We start from the raw sequence: 14,546 nt of genomic DNA, 5'->3' as shown, positions 1-14,546 counted from the left end.
TGTCACTTATTTGTTGTTATGAAATCCTTGTATATGATATTATGTGAAAATGCATACTGATATGTTCTGAAAGTGCATTTTATGAACATGGACCATAATTTAATGAAAGCCAAAAACCGAACCGAAACTTCGGTTAACCGAAATTTTTGGTTAGTTAATTTTTGACTCTACATTCGGTTTCCATTTTTACAAACCGAATAGCAGAAACCGAAATTTTGGTTTCTACCGAACGCCCAGGCCTACTCCGCAGCCAGGTTCAGGGGTGCTTTAATGTTAGCGCGGCCACAAAATCGATGCAGCACAGGCTATCACACATTCCAAATTTTGCATCCACAAAGCCTGGCTGGGTTGCATGCTGGCATACCAATCAGGCCGTTGAGAAGCCACTTGGCATTGCCATCATGTAACAGAAAGATTACAAAGCACCGCCTTAGCCAAAACCAGTCTCCCACCTTTTGTCATAAGCCAAAACGGGTTTTCCCACCAACTATTGAAAACCACGGTTAAGAATAGCCAGAGTTGTTTTGAGACTGCCAAGATAATCACAGCAATACATAACATGGCAAATGCAGCATAGGCGTCAGTCAAGTCAACAAGAATGCCACGGGATAGCTTTTGTGCGCAATTTACAGGCGATGCCATCCATACGTTCAGTTTGGCCAGCCTCCCAAACAGCATGCTCGCCTGAAAACCATCACGTGAAAAGAAAAAGTCAGTCGCATATACGTGCTAATCTTCGCGTTATATAGCAAAAAAGCGAACAAGTCAAAGAGGTGAAATTTATTAGGAAAAGCAATATGCAATTTGGGTATGTTTGGTAAATAGCAGTTCTGGACCGGCTCTAGAAAATCAGTTTGACAGCATCCCTAATTGAAATGTACAATGCTGTCAATGTGCATTACATTTCTTGCAACTGAAATTGTAATAAGATACTTCATAGATTCAAATGCCAAGAAAAATATATTTTCAACCGGGACAATTATATTCCTGAATGCAAATTGATTTGATGTTTCTGCTTCTCGCAATATGAAGTAATGCCATCAGAAATAATAATAAAAAAATACAAATACTAACATTGAGGGATGAGGAAGATGAACATCTTCAAATGCGAGACAAGCAAGCCTTGTAGTAGGGTATGACATCTGCTTCTGCGCGGGAGAGAGCACCCAAAGGAGTAACAGTAATCTGGAGGAAAACAAGATACTTATCAACGGATTCCATCAAACACACTGTATGGTACGTAGTTAGGTCATTCTTACATATCCATCTGCTAGGGATTTGTAGTCCATGTCTTCCCCTTCCTCTTCATCATAACTTCTCTTTACTATCTGTTTAAAACTGTTAGAGTTATAATACAAGTCATGTACCCTTCTGTATTTATCCCAATATATAAGGGGTTTCCTGCATATAGTCCACCACCTGTACATGTATATATATACCGGCCTATGGCCTCATGGTAATACAAGTTGCTTATTCCTAACATGGTATTAGAGCCTAGGTTTTCTTAGCACGCGCAACTCGTGTTTCCTGTCTCCTCCTCGTCCGCTCCCGCCGTCCCCGTCGAAACTCTCGATCTCGCCAGGAGCGGCTCTGCCCAGGAGAGGCTCCTCTCCTCCAGATCGCGCCAGGAGCAGGCCGATCTCCCCCGGCTCCTCCTGTTCCCGCTCCATCCAGGAGCGGCTCCTCCCGCTCCCGCTCCATCCAGGAGCATCTCCCGTCAGGCCTCCAGGCTGACTCGCTGCCAGGAGCGGCCCCTCCCGCTCCCGCTGCTCCTCCCGCTCCAGCCAGGAGCGACTCCCGACAGGTCCAGCGCCTGATCCAGGAGCGGCTCCCCGTCCCGTCAGGACTCCAGGCTGCCAGGAGCGGCCCCTCCCGCTCCCACTGCACCTCCCGCTCCAGCCAGGAGCGGCTCCCGTCAGGTCCAGCGCCTGATCCAGCGCCCGCCAGCCGCCGCCCTGATCTGATCTCGATTGGATCTCTTCGCTACTTTCTTGGGATTGAAGTCTCTTCTACCTCTGATGGCTTTTTTATATCCCAGGAAAAGTATATCCAGGATCTTCTTGCTCGTGCTGCTCTTACTGATGAGCGCATTGTTGAGACTCCTATGGAGCTCAATGTTCACCTTTCTGCTACTGATGGTGATCCCCTGCCTGATCCGACGCGCTATCGTCATCTTGTTGGCAGTCTTGTTTATCTAGCTGTCACTCGTCCGGATATTTCTGATCTGATCTCGATTGGATCTCTGGTTCTAAAAAAAAAAAAAAAAAATATCTGCTGCATCCGGTTACGTTGCTGTTCCTCGTTGTCCAGTGATTTTTGATGGCACTAACTACACCGAGTTCACTGGCTTCATGCGCATCCACATGCGTGGCATCCGCCTATGGGGCTTTCTTTCCGGCGAGGTCTCTTGTCCGCCATGTCCGGTTCCTCCCCTGGCTCCCACCCCGCCGATCCCACCGGCTCTTCCTACGGATGCTTCTCAGGCCGCCAAGGATACGACTCAGCTTGCTTATGAGGCCACTGTGAGTGCTTATGATGAGAAGGTCTTGGCTTATGAGGAAACTCTTCAGGTGTATCGGGATGCTCTGTCCGGTTACACCCAGTGGCTTGATGATGATGCTCGTGCTGCCGCTGTTCTCACTGCTAGTGTTCTGCCTCAGTTTGCTTCTGAGTTTCTGGGCCTTCCTACTGTCTTTGAGATGTGGACCCGCCTTCGTCAACGCTATGAGCCCTCTGGTGATGCCTTATACCTCTCCGTGGTCCGTCAGGAGCATGCTCTTCATCAGGGTGACTCTACTGTTGATGCCTTCTATGCACAGAGTTCTGCTATCTGGCGCCAGCTTGATTCTCTTCGCAGTGCTGGTTGTCGTACTTGCGCCTGTTGCTAGGCCGTCCAGGCCGACTTGGAGTTTCATCGGGTCTACGAGTTCCTGTCTCGGCTCCGTAAGGAGTTTGAGCCCCGGCGTGCTCAGTTGTTTGCTCGTGGCCGTATTTCTCTCATGGAGGCGCTTTCTGAGATTCGTGCTGAGGAGACTCGCCTACGTGGTGCTGGTTTGCTGGAGGTTCCCTCGGTGCTCGCTGCTCGGACCTTTTCTACGCCACCTGCTGCACCGACCCCTTCTCGCTCAAGTGATCCGCCGCTCTTGCCCACTCCTTCTGGCGGCTCAGGTTGCCCCCGTCCACATTGTAACTACTGCAACAATGATGGTCATATTGAGCAGCACTGTTACACGAAGAAGAAACACTTGCGCAAGGCGCGGTCACCATCTCCAGCGACTTCGTCATCTACCTCGACAGCTTCAGCCATCGCTTTGACTGAGCAGGATATTCTGAGACTTAAGCGTCTGCTCGCTGCTTTCGGTTCTTTCTCCACGGGTACTGCTGGTTCTGTGACTGAGGCTTCCCGCACTGAGCAACCACCTTCTACACAGTCAGGTACATCCCCATGGGTTCTGGACTCTGGAGCTTCCTTTCATATGACTTCTAATTCTTCCACTCTGTCCTCTCTTCGTTCGCTTGATTCTCCTGTTCATGTCCTCACCGCTGATGGTAGTCCCCTTCCTGTCGTTAGTAGAGGCACTCTTACCACTTCTTCTTATTCTGTTCCTGATGTTGCTCATGTTCCTCGACTTACCATGAATTTGTTTTCCGCTGCTCAACTTGCTGATTCTGGTTGTCGTGTCATCCTTGATCTTGACGCTTGTTCTGTCCAGGACCGTCGCACGCACACTCTGGTTGGGGCTGGCCCTCGCCGCCGTGATTCTGAGGGTCTTTGGGAGGTGGACTGGCTTCATGTTCCTTCCTCTGCCCATTCTCTCGCCAGTTCCTCCGCTTTGGTCGCCTCGGCTACTGGTTCTTTCCAGCAATGGCATCATCGACTTGGTCATCTGTGTGGTTCCCGTTTGTCGTCGTTAGTTCGTCGAGGTCTTCTGGGGTCTGTCTCAGGAGATGCCTCCTTAGAGTGTCAGGGTTGTCGTCTTGGCAAGCAGATTCAGTTACCATATCCACATAGTGAGTCAGTGTCTAAGCGTCCTTTTGATTTAGTCCATTCCGATGTATGGGGTCCGGCTCCCTTCGATTCAAAAGGGGGTCATAAATACTATATTATTTTCATAGATGACTTCTCTCGTTACACATGGCTTTATTTCATGACTTCTCGTAGTGAGGTGTTGTCCATTTATAAGCGTTTTGCTGCCATGGTTCATACTCAGTTCTCTTCTCCCATTCGTGTGTTTCGTGCTGACTCCGCTGGCGAGTATATCTCTAAGATGCTGCGTGGTGTTCTTGCTGAGCAAGGGACTCTCTCTCAATTCTCTTGTCCTGGTGCTCATGCTCAGAATGGCGTGGCCGAGCGCAAGCATCGTCATCTTCTTGAGACGGCTCGTGCATTAATGATTGCTGCCTCTCTCCCGCCGCATTTTTGGGCTGAGGCCGTCTCCACCTCCACCTATCTCATCAATTTCCAGCCTTCCGCTGCTCTACAGGGTGGTGTTCCTTTCGAGTGTCTTTTTGATCGGTCTCCCGATTATTCGACGCTTCGCTTGTTTGGTTGTGTTTGCTATGTTCTTCTTGCCCCCCGCGAACGCACCAAACTGACCGCTCAGTCTGTTGAGTGTGTCTTCTTAGGCTATAGTGATGAGCATAAGGGCTATCGTTGTTGGGATCCTATCGGTCGTCGGATCCGTATCTCTCGGGATGTGACTTTTGATGAGTCTCGTCCCTTCTACCCACGCTCATCTTCCTCGACTTTTTCCGTAGAGGATATCTCTTTTCTCACTTTTCCTGACACGCCTATCACACTCGTTGAGCCTTTGCCTACTCATTCTGCTCCCTCTGCTTCTCCACCTCCAGTCGATTTGTCGCCACCATCTTCCACGGTCTCCTCGTCTAGCATGTCACCGGATTCTACACCTTCCTCTCCGGTGACTTCTTCGTCGCCACTCTCCGATTCTACTTTAGCGATTCCTCCTTCCGTTGTTCCATCTTTTCCTCAGTGTTACACTCGTCGTTCACGTTCTGTGGATGCTTCTCTGGATGTGCCGTCATCCTCGTCTCAGCCTACTTATGGCTTGCGTTCTCGTCCTCGTCCGCCTGTTGATCGCTTAGGCTTTTCCACCGCTGGAGCTGCTGTTCTTGAGCCAACTACTTATCATCAGGCTGTTGTTCATCCTGAATGGCAGTTTGCGATGGCTGAGGAGATTGCTGCTCTTGAACGCACAGGTACGTGGGATCTTGTCTCCCTTCCTCCTGGAGTCCGTCCCATCACTTGTAAGTGGGTCTACAAGGTAAAGACTCGCTCCGATGGTTCTCTCGAGCGTCACAAAGCTCGTCTTGTGGCTCGTGGCTTTCAGCAGGAGCATGGTCGTGATTATGATGAGACTTTTGCTCCTGTGGCTCATATGACCACTGTTCGTACACTTCTTGCCGTGGCCTCTACACGCCACTGGTCTATCTCTCAGCTTGATGTTAAGAATGCTTTTCTTAATGGTGAGCTCCGTGAGGAGGTGTACATGCAGCCTCCACCTGGGTATTCTGTTCCTGATGGCATGGTATGCCGTCTTCGTCGCTCTCTCTATGGCCTTAAGCAAGCCCCCCGAGCCTGGTTTGAGCGGTTTGCTTCTGTGGTGACTGCCGCTGGTTTTTCACCAAGTGTTCATGATCCAGCATTATTTATTCACCTTTCTCCTCGTGGTCGGACTCTTCTTCTTCTTTATGTTGATGACATGGTCATCACTGGGGATGACCCTGAGTATATTGCCTTTGTCAAGGCTCGTCTTAGTGAGCAGTTCCTTATGTCTGATCTTGGACCTCTTCGCTACTTTCTTGGGATTGAAGTCTCTTCTACCTCTGATGGCTTTTTTATATCCCAGGAAAAGTATATCCAGGATCTTCTTGCTCGTGCTGCTCTTACTGATGAGCGCATTGTTGAGACTCCTATGGAGCTCAATGTTCACCTTTCTGCTACTGATGGTGATCCCCTGCCTGATCCGACGCGCTATCGTCATCTTGTTGGCAGTCTTGTTTATCTAGCTGTCACTCGTCCGGATATTTCTTATCCGGTTCATATTCTCAGTCAGTTTGTCTCTACTCCCACATCGGTTCACTATAGTCATCTCCTCCGTGTTCTCCGATATCTTCGGGGCACAATCTCTCATCGTTTATTCTTTCCTCGCTCCAGTTCTTTACAGCTTCAGGCCTATTCGGATGCTACGTGGGCTAGTGATCCTTCAGATCGCCGTTCACTTTCTGCTTACTGTGTTTTTCTTGGTGGTTCTCTCATTGCCTGGAAGACGAAGAAACAGATTGCAGTTTCCCGTTCGAGTGCAGAGGCTGAGTTGCGAGCGATGGCTCTTTTGACGGCAGAGGTGACTTGGTTACGGTGGTTACTTCAGGATTTTGGTGTTTCTGTCACTACACCGACTCTGCTCTTATCTGACAGTACAGGTGCTATTAGCATTGCGCGTGATCCTGTGAAGCATGAGCTCACCAAGCATATTGGTGTTGATGCTTTCTATGTGCGCGCTGCTGTGCAGGATCAGGTTGTTGCTCTTCAGTATGTGCCTTCCGAGTTACAGTTGGCGGATTTCCTGACGAAGGCCCAGACTAGAGCACAACATGGCTTTTATCTCTCCAAACTCAGTGTTGTTCATCCACCCTGAGTTTGAGGGGGGGTGTTAGAGTTATAATACAAGTCATGTACCCTTCTGTATTTATCCCAATATATAAGGGGTTTCCTGCATATAGTCCACCACCTGTACATGTATATATATACCGGCCTATGGCCTCATGGTAATACAAGTTGCTTATTCCTAACAAAAACATGATCAACGAAATTACTTATCATTTAATTCCAAACACAATCTGTTTAATTTCAGTTAGCATAAGAATAACAACAGCATATTTGATATCGATAAAATCTCCAGACATCCTCAATGACCATGAACAGCAATTATCATTGTCTAAATAAGGAGTACCAAATGTCCTCCATCTTTATACAGACTACCAAGTAGTCTTACTGAAATTTGCTATAAGCAGTCCACGGTATGACAGACTGACAGTAGACCAATATCAAACACCAGGAAAGCAGAATAAGTAGGACTTCAGGACATGAAGAAACAATTTAATGCTTGAAAACAATTATACTGCATATCTTGTTGAACTATTTTTATTAGAAGGCTACCTATCAGATTCAGATTAATGTGGTTGGAGAAAATCAGAAGGAAACATCAAACATATGTGAAATTACCACTCTTTTAAACAGTAGGTCATTTGCCGATGAAGTATCTATATCGCTGTCCTTTTCACCGTCAATATCCATGCTTGCCGTCTGGTAACTTTCTACAGAAGGCTTTTGGTAGACTGTTTGCTCCCATCCAATTCTGGCCATATATTTTCCTTGCTTTGTAATTTTGTATCCCTACTGACAAGAACATAATGTAAATATACCTAGATGTCTACTCAATGAATATCAGGACCACACATTTTTTATTTGGGCAGGTGTGAGGTAAGGAATAATGATGTTTTAACATTCAATGAAAATCGGGAGATATATCAATTTTGGCAGTTAGGATTCAAGATAGATAATTCATACTGGTAACGCAAGGTCTGCCAATAACCAAATTGCTTCATCTTGAATGCCAACAATTTTCATGTAATAACAACAAGGTCTACCGCTGGCATACTCCACAGTTTTGTCCACAAAACTGTATAGATTTATAGCCCGATTGTTTTCCCTTTACAGGTACAAAACTGCAAATAGAGAAGTACATAATTTACTACAAATCAATGTCAGTAGATATACCTTGTGGTGTGCAGCATCAGACGGCACATCTATATTCAGGAATGATCCTTTAGGGTAGGTTCCACTCTTGATCTCAACCATGACAGCATTTATCAGAGGGATACAAACCTCTGCAGCCACTTTGAGGTCATTAACACTGCTCTGACCAGCAACCCTGAAAGTTACAATTAAGAGATCATCTAGTAGACCCTACTATCACTTATTAACTTAATCAATCACTTGAATAAATTTGAGGCATGGAAGGTGTGAACGAAATTTGAGCATATAAATCAAGGGTGTGTTTGGATGGTGGCCAAAACTCACCCTACCAATTTTCTGGTCATTGCCAAAATATTGGTCAATGTTTGGATGGTTGCCAATTTTGGCATGCCATGCCTATTTGCCCACTCTAGTTCATTTTTCTTACGTGGACGAATTTTTGGCTAGCCAAAGATTTGGTAGGGCAAGCTTGGGATAAAACTGAAATAGCCAAAAACTGGCGATAAAGCTTTTATAGATGAACACCGGTGGATTTATGTGGAGCACTAGGAGTGCACGGGGGTCCTGCCACTAAACTTATATGCAGAACAATCCATGCTCCAATGATCTGAGATTTGGTTTGGAAGTCTGGAATTACCTAAATTTCCCAAAGAGGAAATGAGGAATATTTCAAAAAACTATTGCTTACGCCTATCACTGGTGACTCCTGCTTTCTTATATCAGCCACAGGCCTACAGCCACTTCAGATGCTGAAAGATAATTATGAGGTTTCAGCCTTTCAGGTGAGCAAACTCTCCTGCTTCTTTGTTTCCACATGTTGGAAAAAATCATTTATTTGTTGCGCTTTTTGAAGCTTTTGAACACATCAGAAGTACAGCAAACTGCCTGTTCATTGTTATGTTGCAGATAACAGTATTTCAAATGATACACGATGACAATATGAAAAAATATGAAGAAAAAAACATTGAATAAACAACATAATATGAACATATAACAAATTTGTTATCAAGTTCCAGAATGTACAGATGCCTGAAAAGTTTGGTTAAAGTATGAACGTACTATTTGCACATTGAAGTAATATGGTAGTAAATACAGAGAATTATATTGAAAAAAAATTCACATACCAATTGTATGACATAGATAATGCAGGAATCCCATATATAAATGCCTCCCTAGCACCAGCAACTGTCCCAGAATATACACTACACACAAAAAACACAAGTGCCCACGATTCATTGATAGCAATGCAATTAAGTTGATGGTAATAATTCCAATAGACAGTAAAGACTGCCAAAACACCACTTGTGGTTCTACTTGTCGCTTTTGACCTTGAATGGTTTCAATTGATACTCTGGCATCAGTTAACATGAAGTAATTTTGATGCAAAATACTAACATGTCATTTTGGCATGCACATGAAAGATACTTACACATGCAATCCACAATTATTGCCAATGTTGATTCCACTAAGTACCTGCATTAAAAATAAAATGAAGAAACATGGAACCCAAAATTATTTCGGAAAAGATTATCGGTAGGCGGTTATGTACACAGAGAGCCACTTCTTACACACTTGCACAAAACCATAAAAGAGCATAATAATCCATGAAGAAACTCCAAGACTTACCAAATCAGGAACCAAACCATCAAAGAGCTTCCCAGAGATGCCTAAAGAGGCACAGTCAGCGGGAGTTCCTTAAAATCAATAAGAAAAAATGAGCATCTAACATATAATCTCGTTGAAGTCCAAATACAATAAAGAATTGTTGTTATATTTATGAAGAGAAATTCTTCATTCATCATGTAATAAGGAAAATAATCTATATCCCCCCCCTCCCCCCTAAGGCCATACCCCCGCATCTATCTACCGTTTGGGATTCAATTGATGCGGGCAATGTTTGGTTTTTGAATGTAGGTATATGTTTAGAGTATTGTGATAGCCATATGATCATTAACTATAACAATTATCCCCTAAAAAAATTAACTACTGCAATTAGGTCCGACATGTACAGTGAAACATAGCAGTTCATCAGAAGAGCATATAACATCTATCATTCAATGGGGCGATCATTTCACATATGAATCAAAGACGCCACATGACTTGGCTAGATTGGATGAATCGAATCACCCTCTTTATCTCCTTGTTTCAACCAACCTATCAAAACCACCTATCTTGAGTTTAGATAAACCCTTGTTACTACGGACGAATGCCATTGTCTAGTGCTTCCGCTGTTACTACTGCATAGCTTAACTGGAATATTAGAAGGAAAACTACCAGTAGCAGAGGAGCAATGAAGAAGGTAGCTACAGTATTGCAGATAAATCCTAAGATCACATTGACTCCAAGTTTCTCATGTAAAATAAAGTGTAAACAGTTCTGTTTTATGTCTACAAGGACCACAGCCCCACATTGACACTATCAAATTTGGGAAAAATATCGACAAAGCATCTTAGGAAATCATGGCACCATATATAATTCGAGTCTTCTCCTAGTCTGACATCGGTTGCAGGTAATAAAAAAAACAAATGGTATGTGCATATAAGCAGGATATACCACTAGCATGTGTCCTCATTTAACCATGCAAGAATAAAATAAAAGAAATAAACAAACAAAAATGACACGCAGTAGTAACCAGATATCCTTCTGCCAGTAGCTGACGTGCTGCACTACAGTTGTCGGTGTAATCGTCTTAATTAATTAATGGTAACTTCTTATTAAACAGCTGTGTAAGTTGGCTTTATAACTGTAGAGTAAATCTGGAGGCAGCGACGGGACGACAACCCATGCAGTAGTATAGCCCACGGGTGGCAAAAAACCTGGCATGTATGTAATATAAAAAGATGAAACTCATAAAACTAAACCAGACAAACCTGAAACTCCAAATGCTGTAGCGCCATTGATATGGACACTTTTACAGCGAAGTGCAGAACGCCATGTAATGCAGTGGCTAACGCCCGACCTGTCTCTGCATTTTACGAGAAAAATAAATAAACATCATTACAAAATGGATACCATAAGGTGGACGCGATCGATTGCAATCAGTTAAATCTTATACTCATGCCTTCCTTTGCTGTGTTAAGCTTCATGTACTAGCCAACGCAACCAAAAGTCCGAACTGATGGAAAGGGCTAGGCAATCCACATATACACTTCAACACCCCCTTTCACGTGTAACGCGGAAAGTCAACACGTGGACAAACTCAGAGGTATGGCTCAAGAGGCCTATACGTGGACTTGAACTCAAGACCTTAGGCCCTGATACCATGTTAAGCTTCATGTACTAGCCAACGCAACCAAAAGTCCAAACTGATGAAAAGGGCTAGGCAATCCACATATACACTTCAACATGCTTCACATCGCACTAAATCAGTTTTAGTCTCCACAGCACCAAGGTTTCAGATCGATGACAACATCATTACTTTGCAAAGAAAACCATTCCCTAAATGAACCATAAGTGCATCTTATTATCTGACATACTGTTATGCACCAATAACACATATTCCAAACCAGAGTTGCCCAACATCATATTTTACTGAACACAACGTGGCAACTATAATGGACCTGACTGTCGTAAACGTGTGGTTAAAACGAGGCGACTAGTGTTTTTTTCAATTCCATAGAATTGTGTTTTCTGCAACCCTAGCCATCAATGTCGATGGTTTCTACGATTCACTCCCTGAACCATACCTGGCCAAACGGGCCGGCCCACAGGCACGCCGGCCTGGCACAAGACGGGCCCGGCCCGGCATGCTTTAATCGTTCCCATGCCTGGCATGCGGCACGCCTCGGGCCGTGCCTGGGTCTGGAGGCTGGGCACCTGGGCCGGCACGGCCCGTTTATTTATATATATATATATATCTAATTTTTTTAATATATATGTATACAATATACAGTCCAATAAGCTTACAAATAAGCCCACGAAGCTAAATATATGCGGCCCATCGTGCTAAACGGGCCAACAAGCCGGCCCGTTTAGTAACCGGGTCGTTCCTGGGCTGGAGGAGCAGCCCACGGGCTGGCACGGCACGGCCCGATTACTAAACGTGCCTCGGCGGGCGGTGCCGGGCCAGGCACGTTTAGCACGGGCCGTGCTCGTGCGGTGCCGGGCCGCCCGTTTGACCAGGTATGCCCTGAACTTATCCATGCGAAAAACAGTACTCAGCACCTGGAGTAGTTGAATAAATAATTCGAGTGTTCAATCGGGATTTATTGGAAGATAAAAATAAAATATATCTCCTGTTCCCATGCTTTGATGCTTTCTCATGTGAGAACGCCAAATAAGGGGACCGAAATAGCACTTCCCATCCAAATTTCTTCCATATATTATTTCGTGTCTCTCCTAATCCTTCGACCAAAAGAAATCCCCATTCATAAGCAGCGCATCGTCAATCGTCATGCGTTCACGCAGCAGAATCGTCGCAAAGCAACAGGTAACCAGGAAACAGGACGGATCGAGGAAAGTGGGGGATCGCGAGGGGGAGGGGGGAGGGGGGAGGACTGACGTGTCGGGCGCGCAGACGAGGACGCGGTAGCGCCCCTGGGCGACGAGCTGGTCGACGAGGAAGCGAAGCCCCTGCGCGTCGATGCCGTCGTCGTTCGTCACCATCACCACCGGCGCCGGTGCCGCCGCCGTGGAGGCCATGGGGAGGCAAGAACAGTGTACGGGGCGCGGGCAGAGAAGTTTCCGTTTGCGTTCTGCGGCTCGGGTTTTGGTTGTTGGCTACTTGGCTGCCCCTGTTTTGCTTAACTGCTGAACATTTGCTGGGAGGCCCCAGCGAACGCCCGCATAGCCCTATCATTGGAATCAAACGAATGACATTTTCTTAATAAATAAAAATGCAATCCCCTAATAAGAGCCCCTCAGAAAAAATGCACGGTTTTCACTGGCAATTCTTCTCTATATACTACTCCCTCCGTTCCTAAATATAAGTCTTTCTAAAGATTCTATTAAAGGACTACATACGGATGTATGTAGACATACTTTAGAGTATATATTCATTCATTTTGCTTTGTATGTAGTCATCTAGTGAAATCTCTTAAAAGATTTATATTTAGGAATGGAGGGAGTAGTATATGGCAAGTTTCCCTTCCACAAGTTCCTAAAATAGGCACGTCATTTTTAGTTGTTTTCGCACGCGCGCATGGCAACTTGGGCGTTCGCTCGCAGTTTTGCTCCTAGCAAACGTTCGCCAGATATTCATGTTCTTTATTATTTTCTTTTCTTTTAGGGGGAGGGGGGGTTGTTTGTTGTTTACTTGCCTTATTTCGAGGCAATTTATAGGAATCTTGATTTGTCAAAGTAGCCGTCAGCTAGCTCATCCCGTCAGCACATCAGCCAGCTCATTGGTTATGAGTCGATCAAGGATTGTTAAAGAAACTCTATTAGAGTCACCATACCATGAAATGCGTTTTATATGTAGGTCGGTCAGTCGATGCGTAAAAGTCATATTGATGTCTTCATATTTTTTTATCCCTTTTTTCATCAACTTGATAGTTTTTTTACCAGCCACTCAATTGAACGGTTACAAACATTAATTTAAGCTAAAAATGCATTACAAAATTCTAACATACAGGGATGAATTTTTGACACCATAGGTACAAAATTTGTCATTTTTAGCGACTATGGGATGATTTTGAGCTCCACCACGTGGACGATGAATGCTACTAACGCGTTACATGTATATGTGACGAGTCAACTTCTCGTCTAGGCATGGCGATGTTATGGTCTCACGAATTCATCTTCATCCCATTCCCACCCGTCGTCGTCGTGGTCGGAGATGACTTTTTTAATGGGGCAAGGCCTAATATGGCACGACCCGTGTCGCTAATGCCATCATGTTCATGTCGATTTTGTGTTACTAAAACGCTTCCTTTCCGCCTTTAAATCCACATGTTTTCTCCCTGAAATGAAGCCGGTGCCCCCCCCCCCACCCCCACCCGATGACGATCTTCATGAAGATTTCGCTAGGGCCATACAGGGTTTGCATGTACCCATACCGGATATCCCAATAAATGGAGTGTGTTTTGAGATCCCAATTTGGTCACTCGTTGAGAGCAGGATCCTCCTACACGGCGTCAAGCATGTCATGATTATCCCATCCCTCCTCAATAGCGATGGGGGCGGACTTCTCCCCCGCTTGCTCCTCACCCATGATACGCTTCTCCTCCTCCTTGGAGAGCTGCATCTAGTCTGGTCGTGGGGGAAGTGACATGCACAATGGTCATCCTATATTCATGGGCAGGGGGGCGGTGAGAAAACATGACGATCGATGAGAAACTTGATAGGAATAATCCCGGGCAATTAGCACGCGGCGATTGCCATTATTTGACACACTTCTCGATGTCATGGGCGCCTGATCGTCTACACCATTTACATCGAGATAAAAAGTTGAGGAGGGTTCACTTTACTCCCATGCCACGAGCCTCCAACTAACAGGCTCAAGAAGTGTCCTCCATAAATTATGATGACCCCAAGCCAATTTTCAGAGTTAGCCGATGTGTTGAATAAAATTTACCAGCCATAGCCCATATTACTTGCCGCATCTTTAGTACTACCTTCTTTTCGATTTATAAGGCTTGGGCGTATTTTTAGATAAAATAAATTGTATATGTTAAATAATAGGCAATTTTTCGAGTAGATTAATCCATGAAATAATTACTAACATGGCATTGACTAGGTTCATGACATACTGATCACGGAGTATACTAGCAAGTACTACGCATATAGCCGAAACATCTACGCATATAGGCAATACTACTAGTGCAGA

At 45.1% G+C, this 14,546-nt stretch overlaps 1 protein-coding gene across 1 annotated transcript; it reads right to left on the bottom strand.

Annotated features, from left to right (window-relative positions):
- Positions 1-430: 430 nt before the first annotated feature.
- Positions 431-12,504, bottom strand: LOC123401783 (5'-nucleotidase SurE). Its single transcript, XM_045095634.1, has 10 exons — positions 12,282-12,504; positions 10,651-10,745; positions 9,407-9,474; positions 9,210-9,253; positions 8,905-8,982; positions 7,802-7,955; positions 7,247-7,417; positions 1,260-1,328; positions 1,075-1,185; positions 431-684 (listed from the first exon to the last, which is right to left on the bottom strand). Exons 1-9 carry the CDS (start codon positions 12,419-12,421, stop codon positions 1,102-1,104), a joined length of 903 nt encoding a protein of 300 aa, XP_044951569.1. The 5' UTR covers positions 12,422-12,504; the 3' UTR covers positions 431-684; positions 1,075-1,101.
- Between the last annotated feature and the right edge of the window lie 2,042 nt (positions 12,505-14,546).

The sequence above is a fragment of the Hordeum vulgare genome, chromosome 6H (genome assembly GCF_904849725.1).
Source record: "Hordeum vulgare subsp. vulgare chromosome 6H, MorexV3_pseudomolecules_assembly, whole genome shotgun sequence".
Classification (NCBI taxonomy): Eukaryota; Viridiplantae; Streptophyta; class Magnoliopsida; order Poales; family Poaceae; genus Hordeum; species Hordeum vulgare.
The sequence above is the reverse complement of the archived record's forward strand: the minus strand, read 5'-3'. Positions and strand labels throughout refer to the sequence as shown.

What these genes read in the sequence shown, in the direction of transcription:
- LOC123401783 (XM_045095634.1), bottom strand. Translation starts at nt 12,421, where the DNA reads ATGGCCTCCACGGCGGCGGCACCGGCGCCGGTGGTGATGGTGACGAAC. An exon ending in CTCGTCTGCGCGCCCGACAC is followed by an intron (nt 10,746 to 12,281) that starts GTCAGTCCTCCC and finishes CGTAAAATGCAG; the next exon opens with AGACAGGTCGGGCGTTAGCC. An exon ending in ACCTACTGTTTAAAAGAGTG is followed by an intron (nt 1,329 to 7,246) that starts GTAATTTCACAT and finishes AGTTTTAAACAG; the next exon opens with ATAGTAAAGAGAAGTTATGA.